Below are 27495 nucleotides of genomic sequence, written 5' to 3'. Positions count from 1 at the left end.
AAAAGAAAAACAAAAACAAAAGAAAAAAACAAAAGTCGAATCACCTCCTTCCTTCTCCCTGCCCCTTCTTCTTCTTCTTCTTCTTCTCCTCCTCCTCCCCCTCCTCCTCCTCCCTGATCACATCCCCCTCCCACCCCTCTTCGCAGCCCAACTCTCCTCTCCCGGCAAAATCTCCCCCCAACCAGCCCTGCGACCTCGAACGTCTTCGGAAGCAGTATCATACGTACTCGAGCTGGAATCGGTCTGTCGTTCGAGGGCAGAAAAAGATTCTGCTTCACGGTTATTACTACTACTTGTAAAAGTCTCCTCGTCGCGTCGTCGTAGCTCTTCTGGTGATGAGAGAGCATCTTCTTCCTGGACGACTGGGTTTGCTGGAGCGGTTGGATTTATTCTGTCGCTATATGGGGCCTGCACGAGGGAATTTGGTGGTGGGAGAGGATGGTGGGAGGGATGAGAAGGTACATGTCGGATGGCTTGGGAGGTGTATGGTATTAAAGCTCCTGTTTTTGGATTGATTAGTCGGGTATTCGGTCAGTGAGAAAATTGGGGGTGAAGGTCTTCTTTTACGAACGAAGACGACGCAACGAGGAGCTGACTTACCGGTGTTGTTGTCTCCAAATTGCTGCGGATTGGGTCGTGGGTATTCCCGAGGAAGGCGCATGAAATTATTCGACCTCTTGGTGCGTTTTGTTCTCGGTGCTTGTGGTGGCGGTGGTGGTGGTGGTGGTGGTGGTGGTAGCGAAGTCTGGATCGTCAGGGCAGGGGCGGAAGGGAGGTTTGAGCGTGGTCCACTGGGAGGCGCAACAATCGGTATCGCATGGGAAAAATACTGCTGTCTTCCTGAACGGTTCGAAGGAGTCTGACCTGGCACTCCGGCGGCGGTGGGGCGAGGAGGCAGTGGTATGGGTTCTCGAAAGTGCTTCTGGGACGGATGAACGCTCGCGGGAGGGCGAGGGGGCAGTGGTATGATTTGTCGAAAGTGCTTCGGGGCCGGACGAACGACTGCGGGAGTGGGAATTGATGGCGGCTGGAGTTGCTGTCGTCTCTGCTCGTCTGTCAAGGAGAGGTTGCGGAGAAGAGCATCAGGAGAGCGAGGAGCTGGACGGAGGAAGATTCTGCTTGGATCATTGGGATCTGATCGGGGGATGAACGAAGGACCTCCATCTTCGTCTTCTTCGTCGTCATCATCTTCAAAGCTTCGTGCTCGATCGAATTCCGCCCAGGCGGCCTCGTACTCAGCGCGGTTGCGGAAGTGCTTGCCAGGCCCGAAATTGTCGTCGGATGCCATTGCGTTGCGAACTGGGTGTGGTGCTAGTTTTCGTGTGCCCGCAAGCTCAGGAGGTAGATGTAGGCGTGAGATGATTGCTATGAGAATGGCTAGAATTGTCTCGAACGGATAAGCTGTGTCGAATTCCTGTGTGAATGGAGTGTTCTTATTGTGGCTTGTTCGTCCGCTGACGTCTTGAAAATATGACTCTGAAAGAGTAACGTGCACGGTGCCCAGTCGGCCAGACGACGCAGACCACATGATTTATTCTTGCCAATGACCACCCCTAAGAACATGCGAGATCACGCCTCCTCTAGCTGGATAGCATGTCAGCTCTCTGATCGGACCGTGATGCTCGGGCCAGTATTCAACACCACATACAAGTGCTGACACAGTAGATCGATAGTATTCCCCTTATACTCAGCGCCCCGAATGGACGCACCAATACACACAAGACGCGTGAACGAGGCCATGAAAGTCACGAGAATGGACATCTCGATCCCCGTCTAGGAGCGCGCCTTTAGATTCGAAGTGGAAGATCGGCCAGTGGTGGTGTGGTGAAAGGGGGTTAAAGAGAAAGTCAGAACAAGACCATTGGATTACCAGACCCCGTGCAATAATTCGTTACTATACAGCCACGAGAAGACACTCCCTCCATCGAAGCATTGGCCGGCCGTCTCAGAGATACTTCTTGACTCCAAGGATGAGATTCGAGTAAAGTCTGTAGTGCAGGTCAGGCCAGGGCTCCCTCATCGCATCCAAGGAAAAACCCCCCCCCCATGATCGTTCGATCAGACGCCGAGCAGTTTCATAGCCATACTGAAGATTCAAGAAAGAAACGCCCTACAATGATTTCCAGGCTTCTCCGCCAGTATCCTCCGGACCATAGATATTGAAAAAGTCCCTCGCCTGATCCATCAGTCTGGGCGGGGCTCGCATGGACAAGTCCCAGCCTTCTTTGCTCCACGTATAATACGCATCATTCCAATGATAACCTTTCCTGACGACGGGAATTTTCTTTTGCAAGATCTGATAGAAGAACTGATCCGTCTTCTGGATCATCTCCTCTGCATCCGCCGCAGAAGTGACATGACCCGCAGCCAATTTGACTCTACGAGAGATCACTTCCCATCCCTCCTCGACACTCTTCTCTCGCTTATCAGCTTTGGCATTCTCCGACCGAACCAGCACGAGCAACTTTCGCAGACTGACCACCCACTCAATCAGATTCCCATCGGGCGGAAATACGATACTCGCTCCCCCTGTGCCTTCGGCGCCCGCTGCATACAAACTATCTCCCACATACAACCACATCTCCTCCCGATCATACCACGCCAGTGAATCCGGCGTATGTCCCGGTTGCTGTACAAACGTGACACCCACATCAAACCTCAACACGATATCTCTCTCGCGATCTCGGATTTCAAAGTACAGCTTCTCGAAGGCTTGCGCCCATTTCGTCACATAGTAAAACGGAGCAGGTTTGGCGGGTGAGAGGAACTTGAACAGACTGTGCTTGCCATCCTCGTCATCCTCGATGAAATCTCTCCCTGCTGCTGAAGCGATGATCTGGGTGGTGCCTCCGGCGAGAAATTGGCTGATGCCGCCGATGTGATCGTAGTGACAATGGGTACAGATGATGCAGTATTTCAATTTCGAGCCGGGATTGAGAGGTTGATGGTTGTTGCTTGGGAGGGGGAAGTTCTCGATGTAGTCTCGCAGATGCGTGTACTGAGCGTGCTTGTGCTGGGAAGAGGGCTCGTCACAGCCAGTGTCTGAGAGGATGATGATGGGGAGCTTGGGATGGAGTTTGACGTAGATGAAGGGGTTCTCGGAGTAGGCGTCGTGTTCTTGGATTATATAGGTGGTACTGTTGAGTTTGGAGGTGGTGAAAGAGGAGGAGGAGGGTAGGGTTTGAGTGGTGAGTGACATGTTGGATTGATGAGAACTATGTACATGTATGTATTCAGTGGCAAATCAGCCTATGATGATGGATTGTCAAACTACATCTTCGTAATGGCAGAACGAAGAACATTTCCAAGGGTGAATGGATGGAGGCGGGAAAGAGGGGGAGAGAGGTTATTCCTTCGTGGAGCCAAGAGCAGTCAAGGCTAGCTGATGTTCGGGGCTGTTGACACAGATGAATCCTCCACCTTCATCGCGTTCCCATTGTAGCAAAATCCCTTCATCACGTCCAACGATACCAATACCACTCATTGCATAGACGGTCGTTGTCCTCACGGCGACAATGGCCTGCTCGAACGTTTCCGCTCGCGATACTATGCGATGATTGCGCCCAGCTTGCCCTTGGATGCAGTCCGGGATGAACACGCTGCTCTGAACTGCTACAGACATGCCTTCCTGAGACCTCGTGGTGGCTATGGGAGCGAAGGAAGAAACAATCGGGGTCGTCAAGTGTATACCGCTACTTGTCTCACGATCATACTCAGCGCCGTTCGCTCCATCTGTCTCGCATATCACTTTCTCGGACAGAGCTGACAGACATGCAGCAGCAGCAGCATATTGACAGACTACATATAGGTGCCAGATCACGGCCGAGCACCCCTTCTATCCTCAGTAGATTAGAATCGATTCGCGGACTCACACCGTTCTTCCTCCATATACACCACCCGAGTGGAACGTTTCCAACCTCCGACGAGAATCGCATCTCAGCATCAGTGCCATGGAAGAATCGGTCCATCGCAGAGTCAGCTTGGCTGAAAGAGCAAAGAAAGCATTGGGCGAATTCCGGCCAGTCAGCGAAAGAGACAATACTGTTGCATGGGCGGATGTGATTCACGGGCAGCACGTGGTGTCTCGGTACAACTCTCTACAACACGCACGGAAAAGGCCCAAGACTTCGATCTGTCTGAAAGAGTGGTATGAAACCGTCAAATACAGCTCCTTCACACTGCGACTATGCGAGCGACTCTATCAATCCCCGCACCACAGCATCAACCAAAAGGAGTTCAACATGCTGAGCGAGCTTCTGTATCGCATCTTGTTCCAGCCTGGTGAACATACGAACCACCTCTGGTCCGTCGTGCAAAGCCGAATTGCCGTGAACAACGGTACTCAATTCTACCTCGAGAGAGTCTACCACGCTGGCGCCCCTGTACTCCAGAAGTTCTACACCAAATACGCCGACAAGGAGGATGAGTTTGGACCGTATATTGCACCACGTTCTGCGCATACATTCCTCGCCAAAACCTCCGATAGGAGCACGTCCTTTGGAGGGACCTCGTGGTACATTATTCATGTGACTTGCACAAAGTCGGACCGGGCCAAACCGTTGGCTTTTGATGTCAAGGTGGGCATTACGGAAGAGGCAGCCAACAGCTATTGGTTGCACCGTCTGCCCGTGGATCAGATGCGTGTGAAGTGTATGACTCCGTATCGCACATCAGATCTCGGAAAGTGTCTAGGCTTTTGAGGCGATATGTGTCGCTGAGTATATATCTTTACCTGAGTTTCAGTAGTTTTGATGCAACATCTCGCTAGGTAGGAGAGCATATGAATAACATTAGTAGAGAGAGGATGTCCGTGACTGGTGATATGTAAATGAGCATCAAAATTCTTCACTTGGTATTTCTTGCAAGAGGTTTCAATGAATGACTCTACCTACCTGACGGACATGAGCCCTTTAGTGTCATATTTGCCCGTCTTTCACGCGACCTCGGCTCTGACGACGCGAGCAATCGCCGGCAGTTCGCGTGTGACACTAACATTCAACGACTACATATCAGACCTTCCCATACAAATCCAGTCTTCAGACCCAGATTTTCTTTTCCTTTCCCTCTTTCTTTCCTCTCCTTTCTTCCACCCCCCTCACCATGGAAAACTACCGCATCATCAAACACAAAATCCCCGCCGCCCACCTCCGCGAATTCCCCCAAGCAACCCTCCACTCCGAAGAAGACATTCTCCATCTCGCCGTCAACCAATACATTCCCCTCAACAACCCCCATCCGCAACCCGGAGATGTCACCATCATCGCCGCCCACGCCGTCGGCTACCACAAAGAACTCTATGAACCTTTGTGGGATGAACTCGCCGCCCAGGCACGGTTTCGTGGGTGGCGTATCCGGAGCATTTGGATGGCGGATGTGGCGTGGCATGGAGAGAGTTATCAGATGAATGAAGAGCTGGTGGGGAATTCTCCTGGTTGGTATGATCATTCGCGCGATTTGGCGAATTTGATTAATTTGAGGCGGGAGGAGATGGTGAGGCCTATTGTGGGGGTGGGTCATAGTATGGGTGGGAATCAAATGTATGTATTTTCTTTTTTTTTCTTTTTCCCCCGAGAAGAAAAGGAATGGGCAAAGAAAAGGAAAGAATCCTTTTTTCCCCATTTCTCTCCCTCTTACCCCCTCAAAAAAAGAACTTCCAATGCATACATCAGCAAAACCAAAAAAAAAAAAAGTATCAAAAAAAGAAACTAATGTCCTCCCCTTTTTTTCTTTTTCCACCTCTATCCAGAACAAAACTCGCCCTCGACCATCCTTCCCTCTTTACAACCCTCATCCTCCTCGACCCAGTCATCCAGATGAAATCCGCCGAAATCGACCCTTCTTCCCAAGTCCCTTCTGCCGCACAAGCGTCCACTTTTCGCCGAGATCACTGGCCTTCGCGCGAAATCGCTCACGCGTCGTTTCTGAAATCTCCTTATTATCAGACGTGGGATAAACGGGTATTGGAGAAGTGGGTGAAATTTGGTTTGCGGGATTGTGAGGATGAGGATGGTGATGGAGAAAAAGGAGAAAAAGGAGAAAAAGAAAAAGGCAAAGGAGTATGTCTAGCAACTCCGTCCGCACAAGAAGTCTGGTCATTTCTACGACCGAATTATCCCCCCGAATCTTCATCAGAAGAAGAAGTTCCCAGTAGCAGCGAACAGCAGAAGAAGCAGAAGAAAAAACTAGACCGCTTCCTCCACCCCGACCTCAACCCCAGCCTCCCCAACCAAACCCCCTTTTACAGAAGCGAACCCATTACAACCTACCTCCGCCTCCCCGAGCTGCGTCCCGGGTGCTTATACATTTTCGGTCAACTCTCCTTCGTCTGCGACAAGTCGACAGCTTGCGACAAAGTTTCCCGAACAGGCATTGGAGCCGGAGGAAGTGGAGGAGAGGCTGAAGGGAGAGTTGGAGGGGTGACGTTGGAAGGTGTGGGACATTTGATTGCGATGGAAGCTCCGGGAAAAACTGCCGAAGTGGCGGCTGAGTGGATTAAAAGGGAATTGGAGGGTTTTGGGGAGAGGAGGAGGAGATTGGAGGAGGGGTGGTGGAGGAGGGAGAGGAGGGAGAGGCAGAGGGTTGATGGGGATTGGAAGAGATTTATGGGTGGGCCGCCGGTTAGGGGGAGGAAGAAGGGGGGTGAGGCGAAGATGTGAGGAGGGGAGGTATATGTGTGTGTGTATAGAGTGAGATAGAGACGATGAGGGATATCTAGGTATGCAAGAATACGAGCTATCCTCATCTCTTCTCCTCTCCTCGTTACCTACTCGCTAGACTTGGTAGAAGAAGTAGAAGTAGAAGAAGTACCTGAAAAAGAAGACAATCAACAAAGCGACAGTTCCTCACAGTCCAACAAGCAGTCTACAGAATCCACACCATCTCTTACACCGCACAGTAACCTCAATACCTCAATAACCTCGAATCATTATACCCAATGAATTAATTAACAAACTAATCAATCAAGTACCTCCTAATTAATTGGTTAATAAATAGTATAAGAAATATAGAATTAGAAATGACTAGAAGGCGGGGAGGGGGAGGCGGCTGATTGTATCCAATCAGTAGTCTTTGATTAGTCTTTTTTTCGGTTAGAGATGGTTCTCGTGGACCTCGGTCTCTTTTGCAGGAAAAGGATTGGGATAGATAGCTACCTAGGTAATAGATTGTTTGATCTGTCTCGAGGACAAGTCCTTTTTTGAGATATATTTCACTATTTTTCATCTTTGAATACAGACGGAATATTGATACCACAACAACACCAGACATTATGGGAGGAGGACCAGCGTTGACACGACAAGAAGTCGCCAAGGTACAATCTACTACCTGACCTACTACTGCTATTACAACTAGTCACTACGAACAAACCTCGCCCGTGCTAACCCCTTTCTCTCTCTCTCTCCCCCCATCCAGCACACATCCGAAGACGACATCTGGCTCATCGTCGACCACCAAGTCTACGACGTCTCCGACTTCCTCGAAGCGCACCCGGGCGGAGAAGTAGTTCTGCGTCAAGTAGCCGGGCAAGATGCCACCGAAGCCTTCTACAACCTGCACCGCCAACAAGTCCTCACGCAGTACAAAGCGCTCTGTCTCGGACCTCTCGAAGGCGAAACCCCCGAAGTCATTACGCCGCAACCAGGAGATCTCTCGACGGTACCCTATGCCGAACCCCTCTGGTTGAGTCCTGTTTTTAAGAGTCCGTATTATAATGAGAGTCATCGCCGGCTACAAAAAGCGGTCAGAGAATTTACGGAAGTGCATATTTTGCCTGAAGCGAAAGAAAAAGAAGATGATGGGACGCAAATTTCTCAAGAGTTGATCGATAAAATGGCAGATGTCAATCTCCTCGCGTGCAGATTAGGTCCGGGAAAACATTTACGTGGTCGAACACTTTTTGGCGGGGTGGTGAAGGGGGAAGAATATGATTATTTTCATGATTTGATTGTTAGTCAGGAAATTGTGAGGACGAATATGAGAGGTTTTCAGGATGGGAATATGGCTGGCATGACGATTTCTTTGACGGCTGTGCATCAGTGGTGTCGGGATGAGGAGTTGCGGGAACGCGTTTCGCAGGAGGTGTTGTCCGGGAAGAAGAAGATTTGTTTGGCTGTTACGGAGGCTTTTGCTGGGTCGGATGTTGCGGGGTTGAGAACTACGGCGACTTTGTCGGAGGATGGGGAGTTTTATGTGGTTAATGGTACTAAGAAGGTGAGAAAAGAAGAATTTTTTTCTTCTCTTTTCTTTATTCATCCATACTGACTTTTTTTTCTTTTTTTCTCAATAGTGGATCACCAACGGCATCTTCTGCGACTACTTCGTCACAGCCTGCAAATCCGACAAAGGCTACACCGTCCTCCTCATCGAACGAGACTCCAACGTCGAAACCAAACTCATCAAAACCTCCTACTCCACAGCAGCCGGAACAACCTACATAGAATTCAACAACGTCAAAGTCCCCAAACGAAACATTCTCGGTCCCGAACACGCCGGTTTCCAAGTCATCATGTCCAACTTGTACCGCTCCCCCTTTCCCTCCCCCCTTACCCTCTCCAACTACTAACACCTTCCCCAGCAACCACGAACGCTTCATGATGTGCGCCATGGTAACCCGCTGGTCACGCACCATCCTCGAAGAATGTCTCAAATGGTCTCACCAACGGCACGTCTTCTCCGCACCCCTAATCCAGCAACCCGTCATCCGCCTAAAACTCGCCTCCATGATTTCCAAAGTCGAAGCCTCACAATCCTGGATCGAATCCCTCGTCTACCAAATGAACCACCTCTCCTACTCTGCACAAGCCCAACTCCTCTCGGGCCCGATTGCGTTGTGTAAATTTTATTGCACGCGCACCGCGCATGAGATTGCGGATGATGCGACGAATATTTTTGGGGGGAGGGCGTTGACGAAGGGGGGGATGGGGGGTGTGGTGGAGATGTTTCAGAGGACGAATAAATTTGATGCGATTTTGGGGGGGGCGGAGGAGGTGTTGGCGGATTTGGGGGTTAGGCAGGCTATGAAGTTTATGCCGAGGGGGGCGAAGTTGTGATTGGGGGGAGTTTTTGTTGGGGATGGAATGGAAGGGAGAGGAGAGGATTGGATGGATAGGTGATTTTGGGATGGGTTTAGATTGTTGTAAGGTGGGAGATATAACTTTTTCTAGAAGCAAAGATTCTTTTTATCCTTCTTCTATCTTTTTGTCTCCATGTTTCTCATTTCATTGAATCTTTCTCTGATTGATGTATAAAAGTATAAAAGAACGGATGATAACTCTAATACCTATCCATCTACAGACAGACAATCAATCATAAACAATCTAGTCCATCCCATTCTACTCTACTCTCTCCCTCCCTCTCTCTCTCCATCAAATCAAGCCTTCGCAAACTTCTCATTCACCAACGTAATCCTATACCTCGCCTTCCCCGCATCCATATCCACGACCGCACGATTCGCCTCCTTCATCGGCACACTCTGAATCCAAGGTTTAATCCCCTTCTCCGCAGCAAGTTTCAACATTTCCTCAATTTCATGCGGAGCACCAATCATCGATCCCCCAAATTTCACGCCTTTAGCAATAAACGCAAAAGCATTCATATCCGGCAATTTATCCTCGGGAGCGCCCACTTGGATAAATGTTCCTTTGACGCGCAGCAGTTGGAGATATTTCATGAGTGGCATCGAAGGGGAGGAGACGGTGCAGATGATGAGATCGAGACTGCGTGCGTGAGTTTTGTTCCAGTCGGGTTCGTCCGAGGTCGCGATGTATTCGTCTGCGCCCATGGAGAGGACGTCGGAGCGTTTGTCTGTGTGCCGGGAAATTCCTACGACGCGTGAGGCGCCGAGGGCTTTGGCGAAGAGGACGCCGAAGTGGCCTAGGCCGCCGACGCCGATGATTCCGACCTGGGAAAGGGGGGGTTAGTGATATTTTTTTTTAAAAGGGGAGAAAGGAGTCAAAGAGAAGAGACTTACACGCTTCCCCGGTCCACATCCATTCTGCTTCAACGGACTATACACCGTAATGCCTCCACACAACATGGGAGCCGCATCTTCCGAAGGAATCTCCTCGGGGATTTTAAACACAAAATGCGAATTGGTGCGATTGTAATCCGCATATCCTCCATATGACATTTGTCCATCCGGATACGGCGAAGCAAAAGTATTCACCGTGTGTTGACAATGCTGTTCCATTCCATTCTGACACTCTTCGCAGTCACCTTTCAAGCAGGAAAGGGCTTGAGCGCCCACACCGACACGATCGCCGACTTTGATGCCTTTGCCGACTTTGGATCCGACTCGGACGGCTTTGCCGACGATTTCGTGGCCGACGCAGACTCTTTGTTTCGAGTTAGCACTCATGTCGCAAAACCACCACCATTACTGAGTATTTAGACGTGAAAAGTAGAGAAAAACTCACGGATAAGGAGTCGGTCCCCAACCGGATCGCAGCGTATGAATGTCACTTCCGCAAATTCCGCAGTGCGAGATTTGAATGTCGACGTCTGTCTCTTCCCACGTCTTGACTTTGGGGAACTCTTGCCAGACCATTTTGCCTTGGGCGGAGTCTTTGTCCAGACCCATCCATCCTTCGAATTTGTAGTCGGTTGTTGCTGCCATGATGGTGGTGGTGGTGGTAGTAGTAGTATTGGTATTGGTATTGGTAGTCGGTAGTGGTGGGTTGTCTTGTCTCTTTCTCTTTCTCTTCCCTTCTGTCTTTCTTTCTCCTATCTCTTATATATCTCGTCTCTTTCTCACTGTATCACTATATCTCTCAATTCAGAAATATACAAGTTCAAGTGTAACATCAAGTATCAAAAAAGGTGGGTGGGAATGGCTAATACATAGGTAAGATCAGGTACATGTACCTGTACCTGTTACTGTACCACCCTTACCTCACCAGTAAGCTATTGGAGGGGTAATAAGATAAGTCATCACTATCTGAATCGATGATGCATAAAAGAAAAAAGTCCCACTCGCGGCTCGCCGCCGCCCGGTAATAAGGCCATATACCAACAACGCTTAAACGCTGATTTTTCTTTTTTGTTGCCCGTTAGGATCGTCTGATTATCTATTCCCTAGCATCTCCTACTCCTTCTCCTTCTTCTTCTTCTTCTCCTTTTCATGTCTGTATCTGTATCTATACCGCGACATCCAAGGGGGCGAGTCCCTAGGGGGTTTAGGACACAATATTTGTTTCGTGAAAAAGTCCCTTGCAGTAAACGATTGTGATCAGGACCCCTCTCTACTTACTACAGACAACGTACCTCCTAGGAGATACGTAGGAGGAGTTTAGAGCGGGAATAGGATAACAGGATAAAAGGATAAAAGGATCTACGACCTAGAAGGAAAAAAAAAAGAAAAGATCGAATCTCAAATCTCAAATTCAATTCCATTCATTGATCGATATCGACGCTCAAGCTTGTAGAAGCTTTAACGAAGTTTTGACCGAGAGTCCAGCGAGGGCGGGGTAGGTAGAAACTCTACTACTGCCTGGTATAGAGGAGAGGCTCTGTTCAGTCTCATCTCACAGGACAGCCATGGTGTGTGTGTGTGTGTGTGTGTGTGTGTGTGTGTGTGTGTAAACGCTAAAAGGGACAAAGATACAGTTCAACTTCTGCTACCTCCTAGGAGGTAGGAGGTAGAATGAAAAAAAAAACGTCACTTTCAATCAAACCTTCCTGGCGCCGAGCCCCTTGTGAAGGGCATCCTATGCCACCACAGTCACGGCCCTCGACGCCTCGTCATTCAACCTCGATATGCCCATGCTCGTCATCGCCTTCTCCAGCCCCGTCGTGACATCCATGCTCTCCTTGTCCTTGATGGCACTTGCACTTCGGACAGGGCCCCATCGGAATCGCTTCTGAAACTCCTCTGTCTTTCTCTGCAAGGCCGCCGTCAGCGGAGATTCCTTCTTCACTCTGTTGTCGTGGTCAATCTCCACGAGCTCCATGCTCGGCACCTGCTCCAGGATGCCGTGGAGCATGTCGCAGCAGAACCAGACATATGTATCCTCTGTTGCATTCGGACCTCGGAAGCCATTGAACACATTGTCGGTAGGATCACAGTCGACCCACATCTTGATCGTGCGGAGACTCGTGCAGTCTCGCAAGCCCAGTGCCGGCAGCACGTTGTGACATCGCGGTGGCTTGTGCCATCCCGGCCCGAGTAAGAGCTCGACGCTGTTGATTGCCTGACGATACTTCACGGGCAAGCGTTGAATCAGGGGCTTCTTCGTGTTGAAGAACTTGCCGTGATAGGGATGCGGGAAGAGACGAATGGTCTGTCCGTAGAAGACGGGGTAGGCTTCGTTGTAGACACGGCGCGAGACCAGAAAGAGGGTGAGGCGGGGCAGAACGATGCGATAATTGAGCGGATCTGGTGCCTCTAGTCAGTTGAAGCACCTCATGTAGCGACGGTGAGCGGAATACGACTCACCCAAGTCCAGCGTCTTCTTCGTGCACAAGACATGCTCGTAGACCCTGACTCTCAACTCCGCAGGCAGGTCGAAGAAGCGGAAAGGCTTCTTGGCCGGTCCGGGCGATGTTGCTCGTGACGGTGCCGCAGAAGTCATACGAGACGACATGGCAGAGGATATGGCACTACTCGAGGCCACCGAAGGCCCCCCTTTACGACTCTTGACCATGTTGCAGCCTTGATGATCCGAATTGTCCCAGGCTGATTATCCTACAATCGATATGTGTGTCACGTCTGACAGAGACAATAGAGGAGTCAGGTAGTATAGTGATAGCTCGGGGTTGGTTTGGCCGTCGATTCGGTCACGTGTGTGAGGGCGAGTTTCCGCTCTGGAAGGTGAGGAGTAGCTCGGTAGGAGGAGGTAGTTTTCGGCGACGTTCAGCTATAGCAGGACTGCTGCTCTATCTGCTCAGAGATGAGGAGGCCATCGGGCGTGTTTGCTCGCGTGACCCATCCACCCTAGACTGCCATTGTCGCAGCGGCTGCGACGTCGGCGAGGGAGTGGTGATTGCTGGGACTGATGGAGGTCGTGTTGGAGGCAGCGGCGAGGGACATTGATGCGTGCTGAGGATGGTATGGTCGGTGGGAATGGAAGCAGAGGAGGAGGGGAAGAAGAGGAGAGGAGTAAGTACTGCACGCATCACGGGAACGGCAGAGCAGCCCTGGATCATCGTTCTACGCAGTCACCCGATGACAGGAGGGGTACGGGTATTTTCATGCATCACTCCATCGTGCTTCCTTGATGCTAGTCTATCCATATGATACGCACGCACTGTCTGGAGGTCTATAGAGGCTTCTCGCAGAGGCAGAGACGATTCGACGTCCACCGTCTACTTTCACCCTCACTCACCCCGACTCGGACGACTGCGGCAACAAGGCGGGGGAAAAGCAAAGCTGCGGGCAACATGGTCACGGTGGAGGCAAGTATACTATCGATCACCTAACGCAGAAATCATCGACCCCTACGTCTCACTTCTTCGTTGTCTCAAAGCTGATCGATCAACTACTCTCGACCGTCCCCAGTCACCACAATCGTCTGTCTTTCCATAACGGGAGTCGCAGCGCATTGCCACATGGCTCGCCTCGCTTCTTGATAGGAATAAATCATTCTGCCCAATTCTGTTCAACAGCTCGTCCATCGAAACGGCACGACGCACTGCCTAATTTCTGCTTTGGGGGTCAAATTTCAACTTGAAGAAGAAAAAGAAAAAGAGGAAGCAGAAGAAAAGGGAAGAGCAAAAGGTTTTTGTGCTTGCTAGCGGCGGCAGTAAGCGCCCGTGGACAGGCCCGAAATACCCGCTTGAATTAAGTTAGTTCTAGTTCTATGGTTCTACTGGAATCCTCACTTGCAATAAATCACGAAACATCACGAAATTGATGTTTGACGGCCGGAACTTGTACGCACTTTCAGAACAAGAATACCAGACACAACTTCAACCTCGTCGTACCCTGCACCAACAGATGATCGTCAAACATGGCTTCGTTCGCAATTGAGGCGGCCGGCGAGGCCAGTCCTCTGACGGAGGCCAATCTGGTGAACACGATACATGCAGCAAGTTCTACGAACCCCCTTCAGGTCCAATCTGGTACCAAGCAGCTTGCACAATGGGAAAAGGCGCCCAACTTCTACCGATACCTCCAAGACATCTACCTGAACAAGGCTTCCCCCTTTGAGATTCGTTATTTGGCCATCATCGCTCTCAAAAATGGCATCGACAAGTATTGGCGAAAGACCGCCGTCAACGCTCTTTCCAAGGAAGAGAAGGAGATCATTCGATCGCGGCTGGCAGAAGGCTTCCTCTCCGAGGAAGACAGGCGCCTCGTACCGATGGCTGGTCTCGTCGTCGCGAAAATTGCTAGGTACGAATATCCCAACGACTGGCCCGACGCCATATCGGCATTCGTCCAGGAGCTGCGCGCTCCACATGCTCGCATGGGCAGGGCCATTCAAGCATTACTGTACATCGTCAAGGAGCTCTCCACGGGACGTTTGCAACGAACGAAGCAGTACATGCAAGCAGCCACGCCCGAGATCGTGGCTGTGGTGGGTAACATCTACGTACGCGAGCTGGAATCGTGGATGAATGGATTGGAATCGAACCCGGACAACATGCACCACCACGAAGATTCGGTGAGTCTGGCGGCGATCAAACTGCTGAGACGTCTTCTCGTGCTGGGTTATGAACATCCCAACCGCAATGCCGACGTGGTAGCCTTCTGGAATCTGTCATTCGACCGACTGTCGGCATTTGTTGCAATCATGATGAAGAAGAATAAGGATGGCCGTTTCCCCGAAAGCACCATGCTCGCCATCAGTAAACACGCTCATCAGCTGGCGAAGCTGCACCACGACATGGCCAAGGATCATCCCGCGGCATTTGCACTCATGCCGGCGTCGCTGCATTTGATCCAGCGCTACTGGGATGTCGTCAAAGATTTCAGCAAAGACTTTGGCGTGAGAAATATGAAGGATGCTACGTGGGAAGTCGGCACGGAGAGTGAATTACATAAACCCAAATCGTACATTGAGAAGATCGCTCTGAAGGCACTTCTCATACTGCGTGCGTGTTCGAAGATGATTCACAATCCGGCACAGACGTTCAAATACCGCTCGCCCGAGGACAAGGACGAAAAGAGCCGGGCGACAGAACTTCTGCGCGGCACCGTCTTCACCGAGACGTTCATCCAAGATGTCATGGAGACCACAGTCACCGGGTACTTCGTTTTTAGGGAAAGCGACCTACAAGAATGGCTGGAAGAACCGGAGGAATGGGAGAAGCGTGAAGACGGCGATGGAGAGGATTGGGAATTCTCGACGCGGTCCTGCGCTGAGAAGCTGTTTTTGGATCTTGCCATCAACTACAAGGACATGATCGTGGGCCCTCTCCTGCAGGCGTTTGAGAAGGCAGCAGTGCCGGACAACGATGATATTCTTTTCAAGGACTCTGTCTACAGTGCAGTAGGACTTGCTGCCGCTGCTATCCACCAGCATCTCGACTTCGACCGCTTCATCAATCTGGTGATGGTGAAAGAGGTGCAGATTCAGGAACCGGGCTACTACATCCTCCGGCGTCGATTCGCCATTCTCCTAGGACAGTGGATCTCCGTCAAGATTTCCGACCAGAGCAAGCCCATTGTCTATCAGATTTTTCAGCATCTCCTCAACCCAGACGATTCACTCAACGATCAAGTGGTGCGTGTGACTGCCGGGCGACAGTTCGCCAAGATTGCCGACGACTGGGGATTCGACGCAGCCATCTTCATGCCGTACGCGCAGACGATCCTGACCCAGCTCATGCTGCTGATTGGGGAAGTCGAGCAGACCGAGACCAAGATGGCCATTCTTAATACCATCAGTGTGGTGGTGGAACGGCTCGACTCGCACATTACCCCTTTTGCGGATCGCATCCTGACCCTGCTGCCACCGCTGTGGGATCAATCGGGAGATGAGCATCTCATGAAACAAGCGATTCTGACCATCCTGACCCGACTGGTCAATGCCATGAAGACAGAATCGCTCCCGCTACATTCCATGGTCATACCCATCATCGAGGGTGCCGTCAGACCTGGATCAGATACCCACGTCTTCCTGCTGGAAGATGCGCTCGACCTGTGGCATGCCGTTCTCATGCAGACGCCTGATGGATCCGTCTCACCCAACCTCTTTAGTCTGGTGCAATACCTCCTTCCGCTCTTTGAACACGGCACCGAGAACCTGCGAAAGGCCTTTGAGATTGCAGAGTCATACTTGCTTGTCATGCCTCAACACATGCTGGAAGACCCCATTCGATCAGACGTGTTTCGTGCGCTGGGGGAGATTCTCACAGGTCCCAAGTCAGACGCACATGGGCTGGTCTGTAGTTTTGTCGAGATCAGCTTCCGTTTGGTACACGGAGAAGAAAGTTCTGCCTTGCCTCTAGGCCAACACGCCAATGCTTCTTCACTCATCATTGGCACGCTGGCCTCGGCTCAGGATCCTCAACAGGGGAATCTGGGCGTCTTCTCTACCCTTCTGAAGGGCTTACGCGGTAGCTGGGCTGCCCACTGCACCACCGGTCCCAACGCACAAGAAGCCCCAGTCGATGGGATACTGGAGACAGACTACCTCGCCGTCTTCGCTCGAGCCGTGCTCGGATCCCCCGATGGCTTCATTTCCACCCTCCAAGCATCCGCCGCCGCTCTCTTCGGCGAGACAGACGTCTCCGCCACACTCAAATGGCTGCTCGAAGAATGGACGTCCCACTTCGAGAACATTGGCGACCCCTCCCGCAAAAAGCTCACATGCCTCGCTCTCACCCGCCTCCTCGAAACAAACCTCCCCATCGTCCTCGAAAATCTCCAATCTCTCATGACCATCTGGACCAGCATGTTGCTCGAGCTCCGCGAAGAAGAAGCCGATATAGGCAGCGACACTTTAGTTTTCAAAGACCAAAACGCCATCAATGAAGAATACGGCCCTGGCACCGCCGAGGATGTTCGCAGAGCTCGACTCACGACGGGAGATGTCGTGCACACGATCAATCTGCCTCAATACATTCAGTATTGGCTCCAGCGTGCTGTTGCCGCGACGGGTGGAAATGATCAGTTTCAGCAGCTGTGGCTGGTGAATGTTGATAAGGAGGTTATTGACGCTTTTAGTAAGCTTGGGGTCATGTAAATGTAGAAGCAGGTAGCAGAGCCGCCGACCCGGTTTGTTCTTTCTCTCGGCCAGTCAGGCATGGTGATGGTTGTAATGAAAGAAGAAGAGAAAGAAGAAGAAGAAAAAGAAGACAATCTGAAACAAACCTCGTCATTCCCCCTCGACTACCCGAGAGACAGCAGTACTCCCACAATGAGAAAAATGTCACATCTCTCCCTGAATGTATGCATGTGTGTATACCTCCGCTCTAACCTCCCTCCCTCCCTCCCTCGTCCTCAATGCCACAATCCACTACAACCTCCCCTATTCTCCATCCGCCCCAGGGCTGTCTCCATCATAGGTACAAAGCAATCCACAGTCCAGTCCAGTCCATGCACACCGGTCAATCGGTCCCCCATCCCCAAAAGAGGGTCTCTTTTCTAGTTCAGGTAAAAGACTAGTCTCAGCTCTCGCCTAATTTTGACGTCTTTGATACCTGTTTTTGATTTTACCTCCGGGTGGGGTACCAAAGAAACGTTTGGACGAACACAAGAAAAAATAAAGTTTTGGGCTCAGCTACTAGGTACAATTCAGCTGCTTGCCCTCAGTGTTGGGAATTTTAGTAATTCAGTAAAACTATTAGTAATAGTAAATAGTAAATAGTAATTACTAATTACTGCTATAGTTACTATTACTATAGATTTTCGTAAAGTCTTACTATTACTAATTACTTTTACTATTCTACTAGAATAGTAATACTATAGTAATAGTAATAGGAATACTTATATAAAATAAGTATCGATATATTTATATATAATAAGTCTCTATAATATAGATATAGTATATTGTAATGGTTCTGTAAGCGTAAGGGTATACGTAACAGAGGTCTAAGCTATAAAAGGTATAAACAATATACGGCTTACTAACTAAGGTATAATAACTCTGCCCTTCCTTCCTAGAGGAGGGCCCTCGCTATATATACAAGCTATTCTATTGTCTACTCCTCGCTACCGGTACCGCCTCCTCTTAGGCAGCAGCCGATAACCGGTTCCCTTAGGAACCCTCTTGATTTAGAACGTCTCCGATCGGTAGGGTATCCCTTCTATACCGGATCGCCGGGGGTCCGCGAGGGCTTCCCGTCCCGCGCGGTATGCCCCGCCCGCCTCGCCGGGGGTTCGCTAGGGCTTCTCTGCCCTAGCGTATTATAGACGCCCCCTCTTAGGGCTAATATCCCTAGTAGCGACAGGTTATTAGTCCCCTACGTATTCGCCCTACGAACGGGGGTAGACGTCTGCTCTTATCTAGGTACCGCGTAGAGCTAGCGTATACCTGCGGAATGTCTATACCTTAGCATTAGTAAACATTGTATACAAATTCCCTCTTATGTTCGCGCTATCGTAAAGCGTCGCTAAGAATGTTTGCTTATAGTCGCGTCGCGAATTCTATAGGTAGTAGTCGGGAGTACGCGGTAGTGTCGCTATAGAGATAGAATATTTTAATAGGTTCGTCGCGCGTTCTGCGATCCTCTTATTCCTTTCCTATTAATAACCTACTACGTACTAATATCCTTACCCGCCTATAGCTCTATTACTACTACCGTATCCAGATAGCTACACTTCTACTTCTCGTTCTTCGTTTACTCTTTGTAGCCCCGCCTCGTCCCTTAGTTTCCCTCGCCGGCTCCGCCGCTTTATTAGGCCCCTCCGACTATTATAGCGTTTACCCGGGGGTACGTAACGATTCCTTTCTCCGCTGCGTATATAAAGGATATAGTGTCTAATAACTAGGACTATAGCTAGTCGGACGCCGACTAAGACGAAACCGGGTACGTAGCTATATGCCTACGGTACGCAAAGTCGATCGCTATAGGGCGAGTGTATAATACGCCGGCATACCGTATATACGATAGCTGCGCGAACAACAATAAGGCAGGATATAATAGTATAGGAAGGGTAAGTGTCCGTCCGCCTCGCTAGGAGTTCGCCTTACTAACGAGTTTGTATACAGACCGTACTAAGACTCTTAAACAAGGTAATCGCCGTCTAACGCTAGAAGGATACCTATAATAAGATCTAGAGAGAGGTTACGGCTAGTTACCCGGCAAGCTCCGTAGAGGACGCGCGCGCCCTCGCGGAGGGCGACGAGGAGTACTGTCGCTAGGCAGCACGCCTCTATCTTATAGCGCGAACCCTTAATAGAGAGATCTATACTATTGAGGTAGCGTACTACCGTACGGGGACTACCGTAGGTAGGCCTACTCTCGCGCTACAGTCGACCTAAGACTACTAAGGCTTGCTGCTCTTAGAGCAATTGCGTTCGCTAGGACGCTATCCCGTATAGGGACCCTTAGAACGCCTCTAAGGGTCGTTAGCGGTAAGTCTTTAACGACGCTCCCCGTTTTTAGGAACTAGCTAACCCTATCGTAGCGTCCCTCTACTACCGCGGTAGACGCCTTTAACTAGACGCGTACGAGGTTCTACTAGGTAGTACCTACCGTAGTATTACGCCTAGACGAGGCCCCGGCGGTTCCCTACGTATCGCCCCGTCCTTAAGCAACCCTACTAGTACCCTCTATAGGTCGGAGTCGCCGTCGGGGTAGTCGCCCTATAGTATATTCGTCTGACGATAAGGAGCTTCTAGCTACGGTCCCGACGCTAGTAACCTCTCGTCGGCGCGGCGAGAAGGTACGCGAGGTTACCCTATCTCTAGAGCGGGGTCCCGTATTGCTAGACTTTGTTCGAGACGCCCTTCCTAGCCTACGTCGACCTAAGGCTAGTATCGTTCCCGCCTCGACTAACGATACGCCCTCTTGTCCGCGTAGCGGTCCTACGGCGACTACTCGTCCTACTACTCGTCCGGCGGTCCCTATCCGAGACTTACTAGCGCGTACCCTAGCGGCTCGTCGCTAACTAGTAGCTCGTAAGACCCCTCGCCGTTCGACGGTCGGTCGTACAGTACCTCGTATACTGTATAGTAGTCGTACTTTAAATACTATATACTCTCTATTACCCGGCTATATAGCTAGGTACGATTTTAATACCCTAGAGGGGATCGCCGTAGCTACCTTAGACTAGGTACTATATCTGCGCCGGATACCTAGCCGTCCTGCTCCGATATTACTATCGTTACGCTCAACCCGGGGAACTCCCCGATTATCCCGCCGTAGCGGTTGCCCTATTAAGAACCCTTAGCTAATACGTCGGTTCGATAATAGATACGACGAGGAGGATGTTAGCGATAACTAGGAGATAGAGGACGCGCCGCCGCTAGAGGTAAAGCCCCTATAGGATAAGGACCTCCTTATAACGGGCGCCCTCCGAAGTAAATCCCCGGCGCCCGTAGCACTATCGGTTACCGTCGCGCCGCCCGTTCTAGCCTCTCCTCGCGTCTCTAGGGCGCTGTTATTTCGAGGCTTCTCGCCCTTGCCTACGGAACGCAAGGCTTCTCGAAGCCTATTACGCCTAGTATTATACCCGGCGATTCCCTTTCGCTTTACTAATCCTCTTTCTCGAGAGTCTGCCCGCGCCTCTCCCTTAGCGACTATACTACTATCGCGTCCGTTACCTCCCGCCGCCTTCAGAACCGCGCCGTTGTCGCCGGCTCGTCGGTAATTAAGCCCGACGGCCGAAACTTACCCTAGCCCGCCTTTGTTTATATCGCCTCGCCGCGAGGTTGAGTCCTCTTTCGACCCGGAGGAGTAGGGTTAGGCTATTAATATTAGCGGGGATCAGATTCCCGATATCGATCCGCGGTCGATATCGAATATAGGTTATAACGGGTTAGTAGCCGTCCTAAGGGACATTCGTCGCTTTCTTCTAGACGCGGAAGTCCTAGTACTACTACGTAAGATTTATCGGTTGCCTCCGTACCGGGCCCGCTAATAGGCTATAATATAGGCAGATTACGGGTTCTAGCGAGAGGAATACCTAGATAATTACGAGTTCGGAGGTCTTGTCCGGTATATAGCGCCTAAGGCCTCGGGGAGTACCCGGGACCCTACGCCGGTACTAGTAAGCGACTACGCTATAGCCGAAGCGCCTTCGGCAGAGGGTAGCGTCGGGGGTTCGCGTATAAGGAGCGGGATATTTAGCATATTTAGTAGAAGGTAGCCGGGGGTCTACTAGGGTTATAATAGTTTGTCTTATACTATATACTTTTCTTTTGTCTACTGCTTGCTCCCTTAGGGGATACCCGCGATGATCTCTACTTATCTAGCAGCTTATTTATATTTTCGAAGTTGTCCTTAGGTTCCTAAGTGTTAAAGTCCTTATCGTACCCTTTCTATCTAAGTCGGTATTCCGTCTCCCCCTTCCTTTTCCTTTCGTCTACTATCTTGTCTACTTCCTATACCTCGGTACTATCGGCGGCGATATCGGAGGACGCTACGTTCGCTAGCGGAGCGCCGGGCCTTTCGTAGAAGGGTTGTAGGAGGGAGATATAGAATACCGGGTATATATAGTAGGTATTTAGTAGGATTAGCCGGTATGCCTACTAGCTGTCGCCGACTACCTTATTAACCCGGAATAGGCCTAGGAATTTAAGGGACAGCTTCTTACTAGGCTAAGTCAGTTTTAAGTTCTTTGTACTTAGGAGTACTAGATCTCCCTTAGCGAACGTCTACAGAGTATAGTAGTCGTTATACTAGCGCTACTATCGCTTCTACGCTTATTATATACGAGTCGCCGCTTCCGCTCGTACCCGTTCTAGCAGCTAGACTTTGTCCGATACTGCCGGCGCCTCCCCTTTATAGTAGACGTCTACGTCTAATACGGACTACCGGGGATGTTTCCTATATACTATTATAAACGGCGTCTCGCCGGTAGTCGCGTATACCGTATTGTTGTATACGAATTCCGTATATAGTAGAAGGGACGCCTAGTCGTCCTGTCTATTAGACGTAAACATCCGAAGGTAAGCTTCTATCGTCTAATTCTAGCGTTCCGTCTGCCTGTCTGTTTAGGGATAGTATACAGTACTTAGCCGTCGTTTTATCTAGTATTAGTAACAAATCTCGGTCTAGAATACCGAGGTAAAGAGTATACCTTAGTCGCTAACGATTCCCTTAGAGAGCCCGAATTTAGTACCTATATACGTTATAAACACTTTAGCAAAGTCCCTTACCGTCTACGTTTCTTAGGCCGGAATATATAATAACATCTTCGACAGCCTGTCGACAATAACTAGTATAGAGTCGTACGTTACCCTATAGTGCTTCGCCGGGGGTAACTTAGTAATAAAATCTAAAGAGATCTCCTCCTATACATTTCCTAGTACCGGAAGCGATTTTAGCTCCTCTAATAGTATCGTCCTAGGTACCTTGGCCTTTTAGTATATATCGTATATCTTGTAGTATTCTCTTATATCCTATCGGAGCTCCGGCTAATATAACGAGCAGTAGACTAACTTTAGCGTCTTGTCTTCGCCGAAGTGTCTAGCGAGGGCGGAGTCGTAGAAGTTAGCTATAATTTCTACTCGGACGGCCGGCTTATTTAGGACGTAAAGCCTCTCTTAGTACTATAGTAGGTTCTTATTATCGAATATCTAGGGGTCTAGCTTACCGCGGCGGGTTCGCTAGGCATCCTTCTACTCGTTCCTTTTATAGGCGACGAACTCGTCCCGTTGCTATAGCGAGGCTACGAGACTTCTAAAGGGTTGCCCTACGTCGCCGCTTGCAGTCTAGCTCGCGAGTAGAACCCTTACTGTTAAGCGTAGTACGTAGTACATACATTTACTAGTACTAGCGACCGGAGTTGTATCGCGTAACGGCGCTAGGGGTTCGCCGGGCGTATCCGAAATTTCGGTTATAGACTCCTCGCTACTTACTATACTAACCTTACCGTTACGGATTCGTATAGCTATTACCGTAATACCTAGGTCGGCCAATTTGAGCTTATACTAGAGGGTTAGCAGCAATTGATTAACCGCGTCGTTCTCGGTCTAATAGTCTACTCGTCTCGAAGGGCTATCTACTAGGTTAGTCTTCCCCGGCCGGTAGTATATCTCGAAGTCGAATTAGCCTAGATATACCGCCTATCGGGCTTGTCGCCCGTTTAGCTTCTATACTATCTAGATACCCCTTAGGTTATTGTGATCGGTATATACCTATAGCGGGGTATATACGTCTACGAAGAAGTGTCTCTAGACCTTAAAGCTATAGACGACCGCGAGGAGCTCTTAGTCGTACGTTTCGTAGTTTCGCTCTACCGGCGATATCTTTCTTAACGTAAAGGCGATAGGGTGCTACCGGTCGTTATAGAGCTACGTTAGGATCCCGTATAGGCCGTAGTCGGACGCGTCGGTTTCTAGTCGTAGGGGCTTCGCCGGGTCGTAGTAGCGGAGTATAGGGGCGGAGATAAACATCTGTTTCAACGCCTGAAACGCCGCCTCCCTAGCCTCCGTCTACTGAAATTCGCCTTTCTTTAGGAGGTTAGTTATCGGGGCTGTTACCTTCGCGTACCCGGCTATAAAACGGCGGTAGAAGTTAGCGAACCTAAGGAATAACTGCAGTTCCCTTAGGTTAGTCGGCGAGGGCTACTTAGTAATAGTAGCGACCTTCTCGGGGTCGGTGTATACGCCCTTACGGTTTACTCGGAATCTAAGGAACGATACCTCGCTTTGCGCAAAGGTACACTTCTTTAGGTTAACGAACAATTCAGCCTGTTCTAGCCTAGCGAGTACCCGGCGAACCGCCTCCTAGTACTTTTCGATGTTATTATAGTAGGTATAGATAAGGATATTATCTAGGTATACTACTAGGATGTTATCGAGCAGCCCGGCGAGGGCCCGGTTAACGTACGCCTAAAATGTAGCTAGGGCGTTAGTTAGCCCGAAGGGCATTACCTTATACTCGAAGTGCCTATATTGCGTTCTGAAAGCGGACCGCGGTCTTCTATTCGTCGCCTTCGCGGATACGGATTCGGTAGTACGCGTCCTTAAGATCTAGAGAGGTAAAGTACTTAGCGCTAGTAAGGCGCGTAAGGCTTTCGTCGATAAGGGGAAGCGGGCATCGGTCCTTAATAGTAATCGAATTTAAGGCGCGGTAGTCGACGTATAATTGTAAGGTCCCGTCCTTCTTTAGTACGAATAGTAGCAGAGCCCTAGCGGGGCTAGTACTATATACAATCCGTCCCTACTCTAACTCCTTATAGAGGTATTCCTAGAGGACTTCTAGCTCCCGCTAGGAGAGATAGTAGAGGGATCCGAAGGGCGGTTCCTTACTATCTATTAGTTCGATAGTATAGTCGGTTGCCTTATAGGCCGGAAGGATCGCCGCGGAGTCGTTGTCGAATATATAGCGATATCCTTCTAATATAGCGGGTAGGGAGACTTGTTTTGCCTCGCCTTAGTTAATCGCGTAAATCTAGAAGGTCGAGCCCTAACCTCCCCGGGGGTTCGCTAGGCGTAACTACCCTACTAATAGATAGAGGAGGAGTCTTCCTTCGATTCGCGCTTTAACCTCTTTAGGGAGACCCTCTCGAAGCTAGAGATTGTAAGTCCCTATCGCTATATACTAGGACCGTTCTAGATATCGATACCTAGGGTCTTTAAGGAATACCGGCTAAGGAGGATAGAAGGTCTGTCCTAGTCGATACTATAGGCGAGAATCTTCGTAGTTCGGGTGTCTATACTAGAGTCGCTAAGTTTTAACTAGAACTCGTAGGCGCCGTAGTAGTAGGTTTCGTAGGTCGACAGCTATCTAAGTAATAGGAGTTAGGCCTCGATTCGGGGTAGGCCTATTTCTACCGCTACCTTCTAGCTAATCGTAGTTACCTAGGCGTACGTATCGAGGGCGACCTGTATAGGTTTTATACCTTCGCTAGTAATAACAGTTCCTACTGTTTCGACAATATCCCTAGATTTAACAGGTCGGGGCCCTATTACGTCCTAAGTGTTCGCGACGAGCCCAATTAGTTTTTTAGCTAGACGGGGGTCCGGTTAGGATTACCGCACTTTAACGGGCAGTCTAGGCGAATGTAACCTATCTTACCGTACTCGTAGCACTTTAGTCCTAAGTAATCCCCTTTGTCTAGAGCAGCTTTCGTAGTAGCGCCCGATTTCGGGGCTTTAGCCGCGTTAGTACGCAGTTCCCTAGCGTCTCCCCGGCGATCTCGATCTTTAGATTTTAGCTTGTTACTACTAGTCCGCCCTTTACCGCCTTAGGTCCTCGGGTAGTTCTTCTCGATCTAGGTCGCTAGATTAACTAACTCGTCCCGTATTTTAGGGATAGAATTATAATCGACGATCCGTCGGCGGGTCTCCGGGTATAACCGGGCGAAGAACTAGTATAGCTATTGTTCTAGAGTATACTATTCTAGCTATACCTCGAGAGTCTCTAGGTATATTAGGAACTCCCTTAGAGACTAGTTAGTATATTATTTAGCGGACGCGTAGTCTAGGTAAGCCTAAAGTAGTCAAGCGTTAGGATCGTCTAGGAGGTTAAGCAGGAACTGCTTAAAGTTATCCTAAGTTATATCCTTACGCTCGGCCTCGGTTATCCGCTACTAGTATACATACTAGCGGTCCTTCGGGGTATACCCCTTAGAGAGGTACTATATTGCCTAGATATACTTCTCGGCTTCCCGTTAGAAGGATCGTAGATTCTAGAGGAATACGACTTCGTACGATATTACGAAGTCGCTATATTCTTTTAAGGACCTCCCCTCGTATTCGCTAGGAGCTTTTACCGAGCGTTTAGGAGGAGGGGCAATATCGGTTTCTATAGTATACTGCTTATAACCGCGGCTACTCTAGAGGTCGGCTACTTCTTAGATTAGTAGTAGACGTTCCTTTTCCGCCCGTAGGCGGGCGATGTCTTTCTAAAGGTCGCTTAGCTCCTCGTGTTTAACGATAATTTCCGGCTCGGAATCGTTCGCGTCTTCTAGCTAAATACTAGCGAGAGCTTCTATAGATTCCTCCTAGTCGAGTAGTTCCTAAACTCGTCCTACTTCGACATCTGTAGAGGAAGATTATTTAGTAGAGGCCTGTTCTAGTATAGAGGGGTTCCCCGGCGAGTCGCTAGGATTCTGTCTAGTAGAACATCCTCCTACTATTGTTCGGACCTTTCCCTTATAGTTAAGGTACAAGAGTTATTATATAATAGTTCTATAAGTATAAGGGTATACGTAACAGAGGTCTAAGGTATAAAAGGTATAAACAATATACGGCTTGCTAACTAAGGTACAATAACTCTGCCCTTCCTTCCTAGAGGAGGGCCCTCGCTATATATACAAGCTATTCTATTGTCTACTCCTCGCTACCGGCACCGCCTCCTCTTAGGTAGCAGCCGATAACCGGTTCCCTTAGGAACCCTCTTAATTTAGAACGTCTCCGATCGGTAGGGTATCCCTTCTATACCGGATCGCCGGAGGTCCGCGAGGGCTTCCCGTCCTACGCGGTACGCCCCGCCCGCCTCGCCGGGGGTTCGCTAGGGCTTCTCTGCCCTAGCGTGTCATATATATATTATATAATAGTAAAGCTCTAAGAACTAAAGAAGAGTTAGTATATAAGAGAGTAAATATATATAATAAACTAGTTAGACTAATATAGAGGTCATTATAAACGTCGGGCCAATAAATTTTAAACGTCGGGCCCCAAGTTTGCCTTAGGCCGCATTATGTACCTAAGGCAGAATATTCGTATATTACCTGCTTCTATAACGAGAGCGACAAGACAAGACGAGACGAGAGCGACAAGACAAGACGAGACAAGCGCAACGAGACAAGACAAGACGAGACGAGCGCGACGAGACAAGACGAGACGAGACAAGCGCGACGAGATAAGACGAGACGAGCGCGACGAGACGAGACGAGACGAGAGCGATAAGACAAGACAAGACGAGACAAGACGAGACGAGAGCGACAAGAGAGGAGAGCGACAAGACGAGAGCAACGAGACAAGACGAGAGCGACGAGAGCGACGAGAGCGACAAGACAAGACGAGACAAGCGCAACGAGACAAGACGAGACGAGCGCGACGAGACGAGACGCGACGAGACTAACGAGACGCGACGAGACTAACGAGACCGACGAGACTAACGAGACCGACGAGACCGACGAGACCGACGAGATATAACGAGACCGACAAGATACGACGAGACCGACGAGACGCGACGCGACGAGAGCGACGCGACGTAACGTAACGCAACGAGGGCGACGAGAGCGACGAGAGGAATAAGAGCAACGAGAGGAATAAGAGCAACGAGAGGAACGAGACGCAAAATACCTACCTAGAAAGGAGAGAGAGAGAGAGATAGAATACCTAAGAGAAATATTTTGAGATATCTTCTGCCTAAGGCATATTATAACTAAGGCAAACTTTGGGCCCGACGTTTAAAATTTACTGGCTCGACGTTTATAAAGGCCCTAATATAGTAGTAGTACTATATTATATAGACTAATTCTTATATTCT

General features: G+C 49.8%; 9 protein-coding genes across 9 annotated transcripts; 5 read left to right on the top strand and 4 right to left on the bottom strand.

Annotated features, from left to right (window-relative positions):
* Window positions 1-117: 117 nt before the first annotated feature.
* Window positions 118-1528, bottom strand: SEPMUDRAFT_155439 (uncharacterized protein; the record flags this gene model as incomplete). The annotated part of the gene is made up of 2 exons (XM_016907618.1): window positions 118-500; window positions 601-1528. The coding sequence occupies 2 exons, from the start codon at window positions 1526-1528 to the stop codon at window positions 118-120; spliced, it is 1311 nt and encodes a 436-aa protein (XP_016762935.1).
* A 633-nt stretch (window positions 1529-2161) lies between these two features.
* On the bottom strand, window positions 2162-3169 carry SEPMUDRAFT_31726 (Metallo-hydrolase/oxidoreductase; the record flags this gene model as incomplete). The annotated part of the gene is made up of 1 exon (XM_016908473.1): window positions 2162-3169. A coding segment is annotated over one exon (1008 nt), but the record flags the coding sequence as incomplete, so codon positions are not given.
* A 781-nt stretch (window positions 3170-3950) lies between these two features.
* Window positions 3951-4700, top strand: SEPMUDRAFT_116070 (uncharacterized protein; the record flags this gene model as incomplete). The annotated part of the gene is made up of 1 exon (XM_016901224.1): window positions 3951-4700. The coding sequence occupies one exon, from the start codon at window positions 3951-3953 to the stop codon at window positions 4698-4700; it is 750 nt and encodes a 249-aa protein (XP_016762933.1).
* A 392-nt stretch (window positions 4701-5092) lies between these two features.
* SEPMUDRAFT_148409 (alpha/beta-hydrolase) lies at window positions 5093-6827 on the top strand. Its single transcript, XM_016904908.1, has 2 exons — window positions 5093-5537; window positions 5747-6827. Exons 1-2 carry the CDS (start codon window positions 5101-5103, stop codon window positions 6654-6656), a joined length of 1347 nt encoding a protein of 448 aa, XP_016762932.1. The 5' UTR covers window positions 5093-5100; the 3' UTR covers window positions 6657-6827.
* A 418-nt stretch (window positions 6828-7245) lies between these two features.
* Window positions 7246-9137, top strand: SEPMUDRAFT_148408 (acyl-CoA dehydrogenase). The gene is made up of 4 exons (XM_016904907.1): window positions 7246-7309; window positions 7411-8208; window positions 8285-8514; window positions 8573-9137. Exons 1-4 carry the CDS (start codon window positions 7268-7270, stop codon window positions 9045-9047), a joined length of 1545 nt encoding a protein of 514 aa, XP_016762931.1. The 5' UTR covers window positions 7246-7267; the 3' UTR covers window positions 9048-9137.
* A 60-nt stretch (window positions 9138-9197) lies between these two features.
* Window positions 9198-10749, bottom strand: SEPMUDRAFT_148407 (zinc-binding alcohol dehydrogenase). The gene is made up of 3 exons (XM_016904906.1): window positions 10413-10749; window positions 9968-10331; window positions 9198-9898 (listed from the first exon to the last, which is right to left on the bottom strand). The coding sequence occupies exons 1-3, from the start codon at window positions 10610-10612 to the stop codon at window positions 9368-9370; spliced, it is 1095 nt and encodes a 364-aa protein (XP_016762930.1). The 5' UTR covers window positions 10613-10749; the 3' UTR covers window positions 9198-9367.
* An 820-nt stretch (window positions 10750-11569) lies between these two features.
* On the bottom strand, window positions 11570-13035 carry SEPMUDRAFT_148406 (uncharacterized protein). The gene is made up of 2 exons (XM_016904905.1): window positions 12431-13035; window positions 11570-12370 (listed from the first exon to the last, which is right to left on the bottom strand). The coding sequence occupies exons 1-2, from the start codon at window positions 12636-12638 to the stop codon at window positions 11703-11705; spliced, it is 876 nt and encodes a 291-aa protein (XP_016762929.1). The 5' UTR covers window positions 12639-13035; the 3' UTR covers window positions 11570-11702.
* A 796-nt stretch (window positions 13036-13831) lies between these two features.
* On the top strand, window positions 13832-17265 carry SEPMUDRAFT_148405 (ARM repeat-containing protein). The gene has a single exon (XM_016904904.1). The coding sequence runs from the start codon at window positions 13944-13946 to the stop codon at window positions 17124-17126; it is 3183 nt and encodes a 1060-aa protein (XP_016762928.1). The 5' UTR covers window positions 13832-13943; the 3' UTR covers window positions 17127-17265.
* Window positions 17266-26700: 9435 nt separating this feature from the next.
* On the top strand, window positions 26701-27391 carry SEPMUDRAFT_132390 (uncharacterized protein; the record flags this gene model as incomplete). Its single annotated transcript, XM_016902491.1, has 1 exon — window positions 26701-27391. One exon carries the CDS (start codon window positions 26701-26703, stop codon window positions 27082-27084), a length of 384 nt encoding a protein of 127 aa, XP_016762927.1. The 3' UTR covers window positions 27085-27391.
* Window positions 27392-27495: the final 104 nt, after the last annotated feature.

The sequence above is a fragment of the Sphaerulina musiva genome (assembly GCF_000320565.1).
Source record: "Sphaerulina musiva SO2202 unplaced genomic scaffold SEPMUscaffold_3, whole genome shotgun sequence".
In the NCBI taxonomy this organism is placed as follows: domain Eukaryota; kingdom Fungi; phylum Ascomycota; class Dothideomycetes; order Mycosphaerellales; family Mycosphaerellaceae; genus Sphaerulina; species Sphaerulina musiva.
Note: the sequence above shows the minus strand (reverse complement) of the source record. Positions and strands in the feature narration are given on the sequence as shown.

Excerpts from the sequence above, each read along its gene's own strand:
- SEPMUDRAFT_148408 (XM_016904907.1), top strand. The coding sequence starts at position 7,268 with ATGGGAGGAGGACCAGCGTTGACACGACAAGAAGTCGCCAAG. Across the intron at positions 8,209-8,284 it reads TGGTTAATGGTACTAAGAAG|TGGATCACCAACGGCATCTT; the intron begins GTGAGAAAAGAA and ends TTTTCTCAATAG. Across the intron at positions 8,515-8,572 it reads CAAGTCATCATGTCCAACTT|CAACCACGAACGCTTCATGA; the intron begins GTACCGCTCCCC and ends CACCTTCCCCAG.
- SEPMUDRAFT_148405 (XM_016904904.1), top strand. The coding sequence starts at position 13,944 with ATGGCTTCGTTCGCAATTGAGGCGGCCGGCGAGGCCAGTCCTCTGACG.
- SEPMUDRAFT_148409 (XM_016904908.1), top strand. The coding sequence starts at position 5,101 with ATGGAAAACTACCGCATCATCAAACACAAAATCCCCGCCGCCCACCTC. Across the intron at positions 5,538-5,746 it reads AGTATGGGTGGGAATCAAAT|AACAAAACTCGCCCTCGACC; the intron begins GTATGTATTTTC and ends ACCTCTATCCAG.
- SEPMUDRAFT_148406 (XM_016904905.1), bottom strand. The coding sequence starts at position 12,638 with ATGGTCAAGAGTCGTAAAGGGGGGCCTTCGGTGGCCTCGAGTAGTGCC. Across the intron at positions 12,371-12,430 it reads GAAGAAGACGCTGGACTTGG|ATCCGCTCAATTATCGCATC; the intron begins GTGAGTCGTATT and ends TAGAGGCACCAG.
- SEPMUDRAFT_148407 (XM_016904906.1), bottom strand. The coding sequence starts at position 10,612 with ATGGCAGCAACAACCGACTACAAATTCGAAGGATGGATGGGTCTGGAC. Across the intron at positions 10,332-10,412 it reads TGGGGACCGACTCCTTATCC|AGTCTGCGTCGGCCACGAAA; the intron begins GTGAGTTTTTCT and ends CTCGAAACAAAG. Across the intron at positions 9,899-9,967 it reads GATGTGGACCGGGGAAGCGT|GTCGGAATCATCGGCGTCGG; the intron begins GTAAGTCTCTTC and ends CCCCTTTCCCAG.